We start from the raw sequence: 16,567 nt of genomic DNA, 5'->3' as shown, positions 1-16,567 counted from the left end.
TTTCATTACTGAATATTTTAAAATGAAAAATATATATAACAAGAAAGCTATTCTAAACTTTTATTTATGTCATTTCTATATTATATATAAAAAAAACATTCCTGTTGTTGTTTAAGATTCGCTACCTGGAACAAAATTTTCCAAGTAGCACGGGCTATGATGAGCCCGTAGTGTCTGAAACATTCTTTATTTTACTTGTAGACAAGCAGAAATACAGGAGACCCAGTAACACTCTTGTTCATTGGTGGAATCGTAATTCCCCCGAGTATAGTACCTTCTGAAAGGGAGTAGTACACAGCAACACACTCACTATAATCATAGAGAGAATAGAGGGGGGGGGGAAGCAAACACGTTAGTAAAAATGAGCAGGTTTACTATATATTGTCTACATTGAACACGGGTGATACTCTCAAACAAATCCGAAGAAATGGCAACACTCCTGACAATATTACTTCTGGCAACTCGCCACTGGTATTACTTTACATTCATACGTATCATAATAAAGCCTCCTCAACAGTTCACCGAGTCTAGATCACTGCCTAGGTCACTCCAACATATAATCACTGATAATTCCCATTCCTTATATGTTACTGCAAATATTCCAAAAATTTACTCACATGTAACAGAAAGTTATTACATCCTTAATGTTCAACCTTAGCTATCAAGATGGGAAAATGGTTTAGCAAAATTATCTACCATATCATCAGTTAAGTAAGTCGAAGATTCCCCTCCACAATGACAGGTTCCTTCTAGGTACATAGCCGGTCTGTAGGCTTGTTCATCCTCGCCGGCATACTCTTCCACCTGCAGTTCCTTTTTGGCATACACGTTGAGGTTACTGTAGGCTGGCTCCTCCTAGTCTACACGCTCACACTCTGGCCTGCTGCCTTTAACACAGCTTCGTCGCCGGGAAAACAAACGTTGATTCTCAGCACACCAGGACTGCTCCCGATTTTTCCTCAGACAGCTTCAGACGCTCACAACTCGATGGAATGCCACACAATCCTCCCAGCTTCGCCCTCACGACGTCCTCAGGTCACTCTCGGAGTCTGGCCAATGGTGTCGTCCTCACACTAGCAAAGCACTGACCCAAGATACTCCTTTAGGAGATAACAGGTCTTCCTCGTCGTCAGCTGGCCGAATTGTGACATCTGGAAGCATTTACACTGAGCCCACGCGTATACCTCTACTCGGATCAGATTACAGGGCAGCTATTTCTCTCTTGCACCAAGCATGCAGGGGTTCCTGACGTAATCCCACGTCACTCCCGGGGCGAAACGTCGTTGGTCAACTTCGCCAAGCCCCAACTCATGATCAATCAGTAGACGGCTGACGCTACTCCCACAACGCACCTAAGCCCCGTTTCCCTTGGGCTGCAAAGCTCTCCTCCTCCTCAGGGATCTCTCTGTCATTTTTATCCTGAAGGAAACGCGTGAAGACTCTTTCCAAACAAATAAATATCATAATTGCTGTCAAAAGTCATCTTAAACTTCATCATAAATTTACAAAATCAAATCGTAATCCCTCCAAGTATATAAAATATCAAAGCTATGAGTCTTTTATATGCGAAATAGAGTAAAACTCTCTCACACATGCGTAAACCTGACTCAAGAATAATATGTACCATATTTTCCTGAGAGGAGTTTAACACAGAGCACCATCTAAATGCAACTATACTCTCGTTATGTTCACTAATGCTGCAGCTGTGACCATCATGTCATTAAGCCATGTTCGTCGGTGCACAAGCCGTTCCCAACTCATCTATATTGCATTGTAGTTTAAACTGGTGCTGAAACAAACTCCTTCTCAAGCATTATCCATCCATACCACAACATCAGAATCTAGTTACAGTGACCAAAGAGACTTCAGAGTGACGATATGTTCCAAACACAGTCCCAAAAGGTCACTATTGGATCTTTCTGATTCCTGATTAATACAAATGACCTAGATTAGATGGACACATTTCTTTCAATATTTGTTGAAGTCCCAAACGTTTTCAAGATATTCCTTAGAAGACTGCAAGACACTGCTTGATGCCTTGGACATACTAAAAGAATTGGCCAATAAATGACTAATATAATTTAACTCATGCAAGTGTTGAGTAATGATGCTGGGATCTGGAAACAATGGCATGTTCAAAGTATCAAATAGGAGAGGAAACTTTCTGGAACTGGATAAATATTTATTAATATCTTTATTTACAAAGTTATGTACAATTTTGTGTAATGGGAAAAGTCATATTAGGTCTTATTTCAGTGAAACTATTGCTGGTATTGAACGCGACATATGACATAGATGTATACACAAGTGAATAGGTCTATACTATGACTGAATTGCATTTATATTGTTTAAAGGTAAGAACTAAAAGATATTTTCTATCAAAACCTCTCTTCCGAGGCACACATCAAATTCTCCTTAGTTTCATATGCATAGATGCGAATATAAAATTTTCGTTTAGAAACCTGAATACAGAGATATGATGTCCCTGCATACAACATATAATAAATCAACTCATGAAAATGCGGCACAACACAGAGGAGTTATGATCTCGTTAATAACCCAAGCTGGAGAAATTCTATATATACGCCGGAAAGTTTGCTCCAGCGCTCGAAGGTTCGAGTTATAAGATAAAATATACCAAATAAACCTAAGATCAATGGAAGATATGAGTTAGTGATGAAATAATTATCACAAAAAAATTGTCACAGTAAGTAACAAAACATACGGATTTAGCAATATGACAAGAGAAAGACACAGGTGGAAATTAAAATGTCAAATAAGACATGGTTATATTTGAAAGATTGTTTTTAGGTCATGGTAGGGGGCAAAATGAATACCCTAAGCAATAAGGTAATTGAGATAAAATTAATACACAGCTATCTTCGAATGTAGACTTACCTCAGCCCAATATGTTCTATATTATATGCACCCGTCAACTGAAAGATAGGAGACGGGTCCACGGAGCTTGATGATTACTATGTACAAACCAAACAGGATAATCGAAGATATTTATGGTTCACACTACTGACAAGCATTAGCAAACAACTTCATTTTGGTGACGGACATAGTGGTGCCGAGAGAGTAAATAAAAGTTTCTAAAGAGAAAGAACATATAAACATAAAATCCTTCATTAAAATCAACACATTTACATTTTGATATTATAGATAATGAGCATAGAATGGTTAGGTGATCTAGTGTTCAACCAAGGCTTATGGGATGGTAAAACACGAGGAGCAAAAAGGAGTTAGAGTTTACGCACTGAGAGAATAAAAACTGTCCTTGAAAATCGAGGCCCACAAGTCCACAGGAGAGAGCCCCGCCCCTGCCTGCTGGTATAAAAGGACGCGCTCCTTCCACCGGGCCACAGTCAGCTGATACTTCACAACTATGAAGATCTTGGTCAGTGATATCTAACTTTTTAAGAGATTTGTTTTAATAGCACAGAATAAGCTATTGCAGTACATTGTGGTTAATAGTGTTAAATCTCAAAGTGCAAAAATTATGTGAAAGTGTAATTAATCAACATTAGACACACCTACCAGGGACTCGAACCCAGCCAACACATTTGTTTCCCAACAACTTGTACACACACACACACACACAAACATATGTATATATATATATATATATATATATATATATATATATATATATATATATATATATATATATATATATATATATATATATATATATATATATATATATATATATATATATATATATATATATATATATATATATATATATATGTTTATGTATATTGTTTTGTAGGTTTATGTTTCTTCAATAACATTTAAGCATAACCTCGTGATCTTAATATTAGTGTTTCTTTAACAGGTCATTGTTGCCACCCTGGCGGCATTCTGCTTGGTTAACACAAGTGCTGATCCTGCCCCAGATCCTGAGCCCGGTTACCTAGGCGGCTTTGGCGGAGGATTTGGAGGCTTCAGGAGAGGTTATGGAGGCTACGGAGGCTACGGACTCTATGGTCGTAAAAAGAGGAGCGCCGAGGCTGTTGCTGAACCTGAAGCTGAGCCCGGTTTCCTAGGCGGCTTTGGCGGAGGCTTTGGAGGCTTCAGGAGAGGTTATGGAGGCTACGGAGGCTATGGACTCTATGGTCGTAAAAAGAGGAGCGCCGAGCCTGTAGCTGAAGCTGAAGCTGAGCCTGGTTTCCTAGGCGGCTTTGGCGGAGGCTTTGGAGGCTTCAGGAGAGGTTATGGAGGCTACGGAGGCTATGGACTCTATGGTCGTAAAAAGAGGAGCGCCGAACCTGTTGCTGAAGCTGAGCCTGGTTTCCTAGGGGGCTTTGGCGGAGGCTTTGGAGGCTTCAGGAGAGGTTATGGTGGATATGGTGGCTACGGATATTATGGTTGAATATCAACTATTGGCAGCTGACCGTTCTCTTTTCCTTTCATTACTGAATATTTTAAAATGAAAAATATATATAACAAGAAAGTCATTCTAAACTTTTATTTATGCCATTTCTGTATTTTATCGAAAAAAACTTTCTTGTTGTTGTTTGTTGTTTAAGATTTGCTACCCGGAGCAAAAAGGTCCAAGTACCACGGGCTATGATGAGCCCATAGTGTCTGAAACACTCTTTATTTTACTTGTAGACAAGCAGAAATACAAGAGACCCAGTAAAACTCTAGTTCAGTGGTGAAACCGTAATTCCGCCCAAGTATAGTACCTTCTGAAAGAGAGTAGTGCACAGCAATTCACTCACTATAACCATAGAGAGTATGGAGGGGGGGGGGGGCGGAAGCAAACACGCAAGTAAAAATATGCAGGTTTACTATATATTGTCTACATTGAACACGGGTGATACTCTCAAACAAATCCCAAGAAATGGCAACACTCCTGACAATATTACTTCTGGCAACTCGCCACTGGTATTACTTTACATTCATACGTATCATAATAAAGCCTCCTCAATAGTTCACCGAGTCTAGATCACTGTCTAGGTCACTCCAACATATAATCACTGATAATTCCCATTCCTTATATGTTACTGCAAATATTCCAAAAATTTACTCACATGTAACTGAAAGTTATTACATCCTTAATGTTCAACCTTAGCTATCAAGATGGGAAAATGGTTTAGCAAAATTATCTACCATATCATCAGTTAAGTAAGTCGAAGATTCCCCTCCACAATGACAGGTTCCTTCTAGGTACATAGCCGGTCTGTAGGCTTGTTCAACCTCGCCGGCATACTCTTCCACCTGCAGTTCCTTTTTGGCATACACGTTGAGGTTACTGTAGGCTGGCTCCTCCTAGTCTACACGCTCACACTTTGGCCTGCTGCCTTTAACACAGCTTCGTCGCCGGGAAAACAAACGTTGATTCTCAGCACACCAGGACTGCTCCCGATTTGGCCTCAGACAGCTTCAGACGCTCACAACTCGAAGGAATGCCACACAATCCTCCCAGCTTCGCCCTCACGACGTCCTCAGGTCACTCTCGGAGTCTGGCCCCTGGTGTCGTCCTCACACTAGCAAAGCACTGACTCAAGATACTCCTTTAGGATATAACAGGTCTTCCTCGTCGTCAGCTGGCCGAATTATGCCATCTGGAAGCATTTACACTTCCCTGAGCCCACGCGTATACCTCTACTCGGATCAGATTACAGGGCAGCTATTTCTCTCTTGCACCAAGCATGCAGGGGTTCCTGACGTAATCCCACGTCACTCCCGGGGCGAAACGTCGTTGGTCAACTTCGCCAAGCCCCAACTCATGATCAATCAGTAGACGGCTGACGCTACTCCCACAACGCGTCAAGCTCCGTCCCCCTTGGTCTGCAAAGCTCTCCTCTTCCACAGGGATCTCTCTGTCATTTTTATCCTGGAGGAAACGCGTGAAGACTCTTTCCAAACAAATAAATATCATAATTGCTGTCAAAAGTCATCTTAAACTTCTTCATAAATTTACAAAATCAAATCGTAATCTCTCCAAGTATATATAATATGAAAGCTATGAGTCTTTTATATGCGAAATAGAGTAAAACTCTCTCACACATGCGTAAACCTGACTCAAGAATAATATGTACCATATTTTCCTGAGAGGAGTTTAACACAGAGCACCATCTAAATGCAACTATACTCTCGTTATGTTCACTAATGCTGCAGCTGTGACCATCATGTCATAAAGCCATGTTCGTCGGTGCACAAGCCGTTCCCAACTCATCTATATTGCATTGTAGTTTAAACTGGTGCTGAAACAAACTCCTTCTCAAGCATTATCCATCCATACCACAACATCAGAATCTAGTTACAGTGACCAAAGAGACTTCAGAGTGACGATATGTTCCAAACACAGTCCCAAAGGGTCACTATTGGATCTTTCTGATTCCTGATTAATACAAATGACCTAGATTAGATGGACACATTTCTCTCAATATTTGTTGAAGTCCCAAAAGTTTTCAAGATATTCCTTAGAAGACTGCAAGACACTGCTTGATGCCTTGGACATACTAAAAGAATTGGCCAATAAATGACTAATATAATTTAACTCATGCAAGTGTTGAGTAATGATGCTGGGATCTGGAAACAATGGCATGTTCAAGGTATCAAATAGGAGAGGAAACTTTCTGGAACTGGATAAATATTTATTAATATCTTTATTTACAAAGTTATGTACAATTTTGTGTAATGGGAATAGTCATATTAGGTCTTATTTCAGTGAAACTATTGCTGGTATTGAACGCGACAAATGACATAGATGTATAAACAAGTGAATAGGTCTATACTATGACTGAATTGCATTTATATTGTTTAAAGGTAGGAACTAAAAGATATTTTCTATCAAAACCTCTCTTCCGAGGCACACATAAAATTCTCCTTAGTTTCATATGCATAGATGCGAATATAAAATTTTCGTTTAGAAACCTGAATACAGAGATATGACGTCCCTGCATACAACATATAATAAACCAACTCATGAAAATGCGGCACAACACAGAGGAGTTATGATCTCGTTAAAAACCCAAGCTGGAGAAATTCTATATATACGCCGGAAAGTTTGCTCCAGCGCTCGAAGGTTCGAGTTATAAGATAAAATATACCAAATAAACCTAAGATCAATGGAAGATATGAGTTAGTGATGAAATAATTATCACAAAAAAATTGTCACAGTAAGTAACAAAACATACGGATTTAGCAATATGACAAGAGAAAGACACAGGTGGAAATTAAAATGTCAAATAAGACATGGTTATATTTGAAAGATTGTTTTTAGGTCATGGTAGGGGGCAAAATGAATACCCTAAGCAATAAGGTAATTGAGATAAAATTAATACACAGCTATCTTCGAATGTAGACTTACCTCAGCCCAATATGTTCTATATTATATGCACCCGTCAACTGAAAGATAGGAGACGGGTCCACGGAGCTTGATGATTACTATGTACAAACCAAACAGGATAATCGAAGATATTTATGGTTCACACTACTGACAAGCATTAGCAAACAACTTCATTTTGGTGACGGACATAGTGGTGCCGAGAGAGTAAATAAAAGTTTCTAAAGAGAAAGAACATATAAACATAAAATCCTTCATTAAAATCAACACATTTACATTTTGATATTATAGATAATGAGCATAGAATGGTTAGGTGATCTAGTGTTCAACCAAGGCTTATGGGATGGTAAAACACGAGGAGCAAAAAGGAGTTAGAGTTTACGCACTGAGAGAATAAAAACTGTCCTTGAAAATCGAGGCCCACAAGTCCACAGGAGAGAGCCCCGCCCCTGCCTGCTGGTATAAAAGGACGCGCTCCTTCCACCGGGCCACAGTCAGCTGATACTTCACAACTATGAAGATCTTGGTCAGTGATATCTAACTTTTTAAGAGATTTGTTTCAATAGCACAGAATAAGCTATTGCAGTACATTGTGGTTAATAGTGTTAAATCTCAAAGTGCAAAAATTATGTGAAAGTGTAATTAATCAACATTAGACACACCTACCAGGGACTCGAACCCAGCCAACACATTTGTTTCCCTACAACTTGTACACACACACACACACACAAACATATATATATATATATATATATATATATATATATATATATATATATATATATATATATATATATATATATATATATATATATATATATATATGTTAATAATATATTTATGTATATTGTTTTGTAGGTTTATGTTTCTTCAATAACATTTAAGCATAACCTCGTGATCTTAATATTAGTGTTTCTTTAACAGGTCATTGTTGCCACCCTGGCGGCCTTCTGCTTGGTTAACACAAGTGCTGATCCTGCCCCAGATCCTGAGCCCGGTTACCTAGGCGGCTTTGGCGGAGGATTTGGAGGCTTCAGGAGAGGTTATGGAGGCTACGGAGGCTACGGACTCTATGGTCGTAAAAAGAGGAGCGCCGAGGCTGTTGCTGAACCTGAAGCTGAGCCCGGTTTCCTAGGCGGCTTTGGCGGAGGCTTTGGAGGCTTCAGGAGAGGTTATGGAGGCTACGGAGGCTATGGACTCTATGGTCGTAAAAAGAGGAGCGCCGAGCCTGTAGCTGAAGCTGAAGCTGAGCCTGGTTTCCTAGGCGGCTTTGGCGGAGGCTTTGGAGGCTTCAGGAGAGGTTATGGAGGCTACGGAGGCTATGGACTCTATGGTCGTAAAAAGAGGAGCGCCGAACCTGTTGCTGAAGCTGAGCCTGGTTTCCTAGGGGGCTTTGGCGGAGGCTTTGGAGGCTTCAGGAGAGGTTATGGTGGATATGGTGGCTACGGATATTATGGTTGAATATCAACTATTGGCAGCTGACCGTTCTCTTTTCCTTTCATTACTGAATATTTTAAAATGAAAAATATATATAACAAGAAAGTCATTCTAAACTTTTATTTATGCCATTTCTGTATTTATATCGAAAAAAAACATTTCTTGTTGTTGCTTGTTGTTTAAGATTCGCTACCCGGAGCAAAAAGGTTCCAAGTACCACGGGCTATGATGAGCCCATAGTGTCTGAAACACTTCTTTATTTTACTTGTAGACAAGCAGAAATACAGGAGACCCAGTAACACTCTAGTTCAGTGGTGAAACCGTAATTCCCCCGAGTATAGTACCTTCTGAAAGAGAGTAGTGCACAGCAATTCACTCACTATAATCCATAGAGAGTATGGAGGGGGGGGGGGGCGGAAGCATACACGCTAAGTAAAAATGATGCAGGTTTACTATATATTGTCTACATTGAACACGGGTGATACTCTCAAACAAATCCGAAGAAATGGCAACACTCCTGACAATATTACTTCTGGCAACTCGCCACTGGTATTACTTTACATTCATACGTATCATAATAAAGCCTCCTCAACTAGTTCACCGAGTCTAGATCACTGTCTAGGTCACTCCAACATATAATCACTGATAATTCCCATTCCTTATATGTTACTGCAAATATTCCAAACATTTACTCACATGTAACTGAAAGTTTTTATATCCTTAATGTTTAACCTTAGCTATCAAGATGGGAAAATGGTTTAGCAAAATTATCTACCATATCATCAGTTAAGTAAGTCGAAGATTCCCCTCCACAATGACAGGTTCCTTCTAGGTACATAGCCGGTCTGTAGGCTTGTTCATCCTCGCCGGCATACTCTTCCACCTGCAGTTCCTTTTTGGCATACACGTTGAGGTTACTGTAGGCTGGCTCCTCCTAGTCTACACGCTCACACTCTGGCCTGCTGCCTTTAACACAGCTTCGTCGCCGGGAAACCAAACGTTGATTCTCAGCACACCAGGACTGCTCCCGATTTGGCCTCAGACAGCTTCAGACGCTCACAACTCGAAGGAATGCCACACAATCCTCCCAGCTTCCCCCTCACGACGTCCTCAGGTCACTCTCGGAGTATGGCCAATGGTGTCGTCCTCACACTAGCAAAGCACTGACCCAAGATACTCCTTTAGGAGATAACAGGTCTTCCTCGTCGTCAGCTGGCCGAATTATGACATCTGGAAGCATTTACACTGAGCCCACGCGTATACCTCTACTCGGATCAGATTACAGGGCAGCTATTTCTCTCTTGCACCAAGCATGCAGGGGTTCCTGACGTAATCCCACGTCACTCCCGGGGCGAAACGTCGTTGGTCAACTTCGCCAAGCCCCAACTCATGATCAATCAGTAGACAGCTGACGCTACTCCCACAACGCACCTAAACCCCGTTTCCCTTGGGCTGCAAAGCTCTCCTCCTCCTCAGGGATCTCTGTCATTTTTATCCTGAAGGAAACGCGTGAAGACTCTTTCCAAACAAATAAATATCATAATTGCTGTCAAAAGTCATCTTAAACTTCATCATAAATTTACAAAATCAAATCGTAATCCCTCCAAGTATATAAAATATGAAAGCTATGAGTCTTTAATATGCGAAATAGAGTAAAACTCTCTCACACATGCGTAAACCTGACTCAAGAATAATATGTACCATATTTTCCTGAGAGGAGTTTAACACAGAGCACCATCTAAATGCAACTATACTCTCGTTATGTTCACTAATGCTGCAGCTGTGACCATCATGTCATAAAGCTATGTTCGTCGGTGCACAAGCCGTTCCCAACTCATCTATATTGCATTGTAGTTTAAACTGGTGCTGAAACAAACTCCTTCTCAAGCATTATCCATCCATACCACAACATCAGAATCTAGTTACAGTGACCAAAGAGACTTCAGAGTGACGATATGTTCCAAACACAGTCCCAAAAGGTCACTATTGGATCTTTCTGATTCCTGATTAATACAAATGACCTAGATTAGATGGACACATTTCTCTCAATATTTGTTGAAGTCCCAAACGTTTTCAAGATATTCCTTAGAAGACTGCAAGACACTGCTTGATGCCTTGGACATACTAAAGAATTGGCCAATAAATGACTAATATAATTTAACTCATGCAAGTGTTGAGTAATGATGCTGGGATCTGGAAACAATGGCATGTTCAAAGTATCAAATAGGAGAGGAAACTTTCTGGAACTGGATAAATATTTATTAATATCTTTATTTACAAAGTTATGTACAATTTTGTGTAATGGGAAAAGTCATATTAGGTCTTATTTCAGTGAAACTATTGCTGGTATTGAACGCGACATATGACATAGATGTATACACAAGTGAATAGGTCTATACTATGACTGAATTGCATTTATATTGTTTAAAGGTAAGAACTAAAAGATATTTTCTATCAAAACCTCTCTTCCGAGGCACACATCAAATTCTCCTTAGTTTCATATGCATAGATGCTAATATAAAATTTTCGTTTAGAAACCTGAATACAGAGATATGACGTCCCTGCATACAACATATAATAAATCAACTCATGAAAATGCGGCACAACACAGAGGAGTTATGATCTCGTTAAAAACCCAAGCTGGAGAAATTCTATATATACGCCGGAAAGTTTGCTCCAGCGCTCGAAATTTCGAGTTATAAGATAAAATATACCAAATAAACCTAAGATCAATGGAAGATATGAGTTAGTGATGAAATAATTATCACAAAAAAATTGTCACAGTAAGTAACAAAACATACGGATTTAGCAATATGACAAGAGAAAGACACAGGTGGAAATTAAAACGTCAAATAAGACATGGTTATATTTGAAAGATTGTTTTTAGGTCATGGTAGGGGGCAAAATGAATACACTAAGCAATAAGGTAATTGAGATAAAATTAATACACAGCTATCTTCGAATGTAGACTTACCTCAGCCCAATATGTTCTATATTATATGCACCCGTCAACTGAAAGATAGGAGACGGGTCCACGGAGCTTGATGATTACTATGTACAAACCAAACAGGATAATCGAAGATATTTATGGTTCACACTACTGACAAGCATTAGCAAACAACTTCATTTTGGTGACGGACATAGTGGTGCCGAGAGAGTAAATAAAAGTTTCTAAAGAGAAAGAACATATAAACAGAAAATCCTTCATTAAAATCAACACATTTACATTTTGATATTATAGATAATGAGCATAGAAAGGTTAGGTGATCTAGTGTTCAACCAAGGCTTATGGGATGGTAAAAACACGAGGAGCAAAAAGGAGTTAGAGTTTACGCACTGAGAGAATAAAAACTGTCCTTGAAAATCGAGGCCCACAAGTCCACAGGAGAGAGCCCCGCCCCTGCCTGCTGGTATAAAAGGACGCGCTCCCTCCACCGGGCCACAGTCAGCTGATACTTCACAACTATGAAGATCTTGGTCAGTGATATCTAACTTTTTAAGAGATTTGTTTCAATAGCACAGAATAAGCTATTGCAGTGCATTGTGGTTAATAGTGGTAAATCTCAAAGTGCAAAAATTACGTGAAAGTGTAATTAATCAACATTAGACACACCTACCAGGGACTCGAACCCAGCCAACACAGTTGTTTCCCAACAACTTGTACACACACACACACAAACATATATATATATATATATATATATATATATATATATATATATATATATATATATATATATATATATATATATATATATATATATATATATATATATATATATATATATATATATATATGTTAATAATATATTTATTTATATTGTTTTGTAGGTTTATGTTTCTTCAATAACATTTAAGCATAACCTCGTGATCGTAATATTAGTGTTTCTTTAACAGGTCATTGTTGCCACCCTGGCGGCCTTCTGCTTGGTTAACACAAGTGCTGATCCTTCCCCAGATCCTGAGCCCGGTTACCTAGGCGGCTTTGGCGGAGGATTTGGAGGCTTCAGAAGAGGTTATGGAGGCTACGGAGGCTACGGACTCTATGGTCGTAAAAAGAGGAGCGCCGAGGCTGTTGCTGAACCTGAAGCTGAGCCCGGTTTCCTAGGCGGCTTTGGCGGAGGCTTTGGAGGCTTCAGGAGAGGTTATGGAGGCTACGGAGGCTATGGACTCTATGGTCGTAAAAAGAGGAGCGCCGAGCCTGTAGCTGAAGCTGAAGCTGAGCCTGGTTTCCTAGGCGGCATTGGCGGAGGCTTTGGAGGCTTCAGGAGAGGTTATGGAGGCTACGGAGGCTATGGACTCTATGGTCGTAAAAAGAGGAGCGCCGAACCTGTTGCTGAAGCTGAGCCTGGTTTCCTAGGGGGCTTTGGCGGAGGCTTTGGAGGCTTCAGGAGAGGTTATGGTGGATATGGTGGCTACGGATATTATGGTTGAATATCAACTATTGGCAGCTGACCGTTCTCTTTTCCTTTCATTACTGAATATTTTAAAATGAAAAATATATATAACAAGAAAGTCATTCTAAACTTTTATTTATGCCATATCTGTATTTTATCGAAAAAAACATTCTTGTTGTTGCTTGTTGTTTAAGATTCGCTACCCGGATCAAAAAGGTCCAAGTACCACGGGCTATGATAAGCCCATAGTGTCTGAAACATTCTTTTTTTTTACTTGTAGACAAGCAGAAATACAGGAGACCCAGTAAAACTCTAGTTTAGTGGTGAAACCGTAATTCCCCTGAGTATAGTACCTTCTGAAAGAGAGTAGTGCACAGCAATTCACTCACTATAACCATAGAGAGTATGGAGGGGGGGGGGAAGCAAACACGCTAGTAAAAATGTGTAGGTTTACTATATATTGTCTACATTGAACACGGGTGATAATCACAAACAAATCCGAAGAAATGGCAACACTCCTGACAATAATACTTCTGGCAACTCGCCACTGGTATTACTTTACATTCATACGTATCATAATAAAGCCTCCTCAACAGTTCACCGAGTCTAGATCACTGCCTAGGTCACTCCAACATATAATCACTGATAATTCCCATTCCTTATATGTTACTGCAAATATTCCAAAAATTTACTCTCATGTAACTTAAAGTTATTACATTCTTAATGTTCAACCTTAGCTATCAAGATGGGAAAATGGTTTAGCAAAATTATCTACCATATCATCAGTTAAGTAAGTCGAAGATTCCCCTCCACAATGACAGGTTCCTTCTAGGTACATAGCCGGTCTGTAGGCTTGTTCATCCTCGCCGGCATACTCTTCCACCTGCAGTTCCTTTTTGGCATACACGTTGAGGTTACTGTAGGCTGGCTCCTCCTAGTCTACACGCTCACACTCTGGCCTGCTGCCTTTAACACAGCTTCGTCGCCGGGAAAACAAACGTTGATTCTCAGCACACCAGGACTGCTCCCGATTTTTCCTCAGACAGCTTCAGACGCTCACAACTCGATGGAATGCCACACAATCCTCCCAGCTTCGCCCTCACGACGTCCTCAGGTCACTCTCGGATTCTGGCCATTGGTGTCGTCCTCACACTAGCAAAGCACTGACCCAAGATACTCCTGTAGGAGATAACAGGTCTTCCTCGTCGTCAGCTGACTGAATTATGCCATCTGAAAGCATTTACACTTCCCTGAGCCCACGCGTACACCTCTACTCGGATTAGATTACGGGGCAGCTATTTCTCTCTCACACCAAGCATGCATGGGTTCCTGATGTCATCCCACGTCACTCCCGGGGCGAAACGCCGTTGGTCAACTTCGCCAAGCCCCAACTCATGATCAATCAGTTGATGGCTGACGCTACTCCCACAACGCACCGAAGCCCCGTCCTCCTTGGGCAGCAAGGCTCTCCTCCTCCTCAGGGATCTCTCTGCCATTTTTATCCTAGAGGAAACGCTTGAAGACTCTTCCCAAACAAACAAATATCATAATTGCTGTCAAAAGTCATCTTAAACTTCTTCATAAATTTACAAAATCAAATCACCATCCTTCAAAGTATATACAATATGAAAGCTATGAGTCTTTTATATGCGAAATAGAGTAAAACTCCGTCACACATGCCTACACCTGACTCAAGAATAATATGTACCATATTTTCCTGAGAGGAGTTTAACACAGAGCGCCATCTAAATGCAAATCATTCTCTCGTTATGTTCACTAATGCTGCAGCTGTGACCATCATGTCATAAAGCCATGTTCGTCGGTGCACAAGCCATTCCCAACTCATCCATATTGCACTGGAGTTTAAACTGGTGCTGAAACAAACTCATTCTCAAGCATTATCCATCCATACCACAACATCAGAAGCGAGTTACAGTAACCAAAGAGAATTCAGCGTGATGATATGTTCCAAACACAGTCCCAAAGGGTCTCAATTGGATCTTTCTGATTCCTGATTACTACAAATGACCTAGATTTGATGGACACATTTCTCTCAATATTTGTTGAAGTCCCAAAAGTCATCACGATATTCTTTAAAAGACTGCAAGAAACTGCTTGATGCCTTGGACATACTGAAAGAATTGGCCAATAAATATCTAATATAATTTAACTCATGCAAGTGTAAAATATTGACGCTGGGATCTGGAAACAAAGCCATATACAAAGCATTAAATAGGAGAGGAACCTTTCTGGAACTGGATAAATATTTATTAATATCTTTATTTACAAAGTTATATAAAATTTTGTGTAATAGGAATAATCATATTAGGTCTTATTTCAGTGAAACTATTGCTGGTATTGAACGTTACATATGACAGATCTATACACAAGTCAATAGGTCTATAATATAGACTGAATCGCATTTATATTTTATAAGGGTAAGAACTGAAAGATATTTTCTATCAAAACCTCTTTTCCGAGGCACACATCAAATTCTCCTTAGTTTCATATGCATAGATGCAAATATATAACTTTCGTTAAGAAACCAGAATACAGAGAAATGACGTCCCTGTATACAACATATTTTAAATCAACTCATGATAATGCGGCACAACACAGAGGAGTTATGATCTCGTTAAAAAACCAAGCTAGAGAAATTCTATATATACGCCGGAAAGTTTGCTCCAGCGGTCGAAGGTTCGAGGTATAAGGTAAAATTTACCAAATATACTTATGATCAGTGGAAGATACGAGTTAGTGATGAAATGATTATCACAAAAAAACTGTCAGGGTAAGTAACAAAACATACGGATTTAGTAATATGACACGAGAAGGACAGGTGGAAATTAAAAAGCCAAATAAGATTTAGTTACATATGAAAGATTGTTAGGTCATAACAGTGAGCAAAATGAGTACACTAACAATTAAGGTAATCGAGATATAAATAATACACAGCTATCTTCGAATGTAGACTTACCTCAGCCCAATATGTCTTATATTATATGCACCCGTCAACTGAAAGTTAGGAGACGGGTCAATGGATATGAATAATTACTATGTATAAACAAAACAGGATAATATAAAATATTTATGGTTCACACTACCAACAAGCATTAGCAAACAACTGCATTTTTGTGGCCGACAGAGTGGTGCCGAGAAAGTAAATAAAAGTTTCTACAGCAAAAGATCATACAAACAGAAAATCCTTCAGTAAAATCAACGCATTTACATTTTGATATTATAGATAATGAGCATAGAAAAGTTAGGTGATCTAGTGTTCATCCTAAGCTTATGGGATCGTAAAAACACGAGGATATAGGATGCATATATATATATATATATATATATATATATATATATATATATATATATATATATATGTCGTACCTAGTAGCCAGAACTCACTTCTCAGCCTACTATTCAAGGCCCG

General features: G+C 39.5%; 3 protein-coding genes and 1 pseudogene across 3 annotated transcripts; all 4 read left to right on the top strand.

Annotated features, from left to right (window-relative positions):
• The window catches only part of LOC138357888 (shematrin-like protein 2), a 3,395-nt pseudogene extending 3,345 nt beyond the window's left edge, over positions 1-50 (top strand).
• A 3,309-nt stretch (positions 51-3,359) lies between these two features.
• On the top strand, positions 3,360-4,463 carry LOC123746188 (ATP-dependent RNA helicase A). The gene is made up of 2 exons (XM_045727510.2): positions 3,360-3,400; positions 3,842-4,463. The coding sequence occupies exons 1-2, from the start codon at positions 3,389-3,391 to the stop codon at positions 4,376-4,378; spliced, it is 549 nt and encodes a 182-aa protein (XP_045583466.2). The 5' UTR covers positions 3,360-3,388; the 3' UTR covers positions 4,379-4,463.
• A 3,323-nt stretch (positions 4,464-7,786) lies between these two features.
• LOC123746189 (ATP-dependent RNA helicase A-like) lies at positions 7,787-8,849 on the top strand. Its single transcript, XM_045727511.2, has 2 exons — positions 7,787-7,829; positions 8,228-8,849. Exons 1-2 carry the CDS (start codon positions 7,818-7,820, stop codon positions 8,762-8,764), a joined length of 549 nt encoding a protein of 182 aa, XP_045583467.2. The 5' UTR covers positions 7,787-7,817; the 3' UTR covers positions 8,765-8,849.
• A 3,327-nt stretch (positions 8,850-12,176) lies between these two features.
• LOC123746190 (shematrin-like protein 2) lies at positions 12,177-13,259 on the top strand. Its single transcript, XM_045727513.2, has 2 exons — positions 12,177-12,217; positions 12,638-13,259. The coding sequence occupies exons 1-2, from the start codon at positions 12,206-12,208 to the stop codon at positions 13,172-13,174; spliced, it is 549 nt and encodes a 182-aa protein (XP_045583469.2). The 5' UTR covers positions 12,177-12,205; the 3' UTR covers positions 13,175-13,259.
• The last annotated feature ends 3,308 nt before the right edge of the window (positions 13,260-16,567 follow it).

The sequence above is a fragment of the Procambarus clarkii genome, chromosome 80 (assembly GCF_040958095.1).
Source record: "Procambarus clarkii isolate CNS0578487 chromosome 80, FALCON_Pclarkii_2.0, whole genome shotgun sequence".
Lineage (NCBI taxonomy): Eukaryota > Metazoa > Arthropoda > Malacostraca > Decapoda > Cambaridae > Procambarus > Procambarus clarkii.
This window is presented reverse-complemented; position numbering and strand designations above follow the sequence as displayed.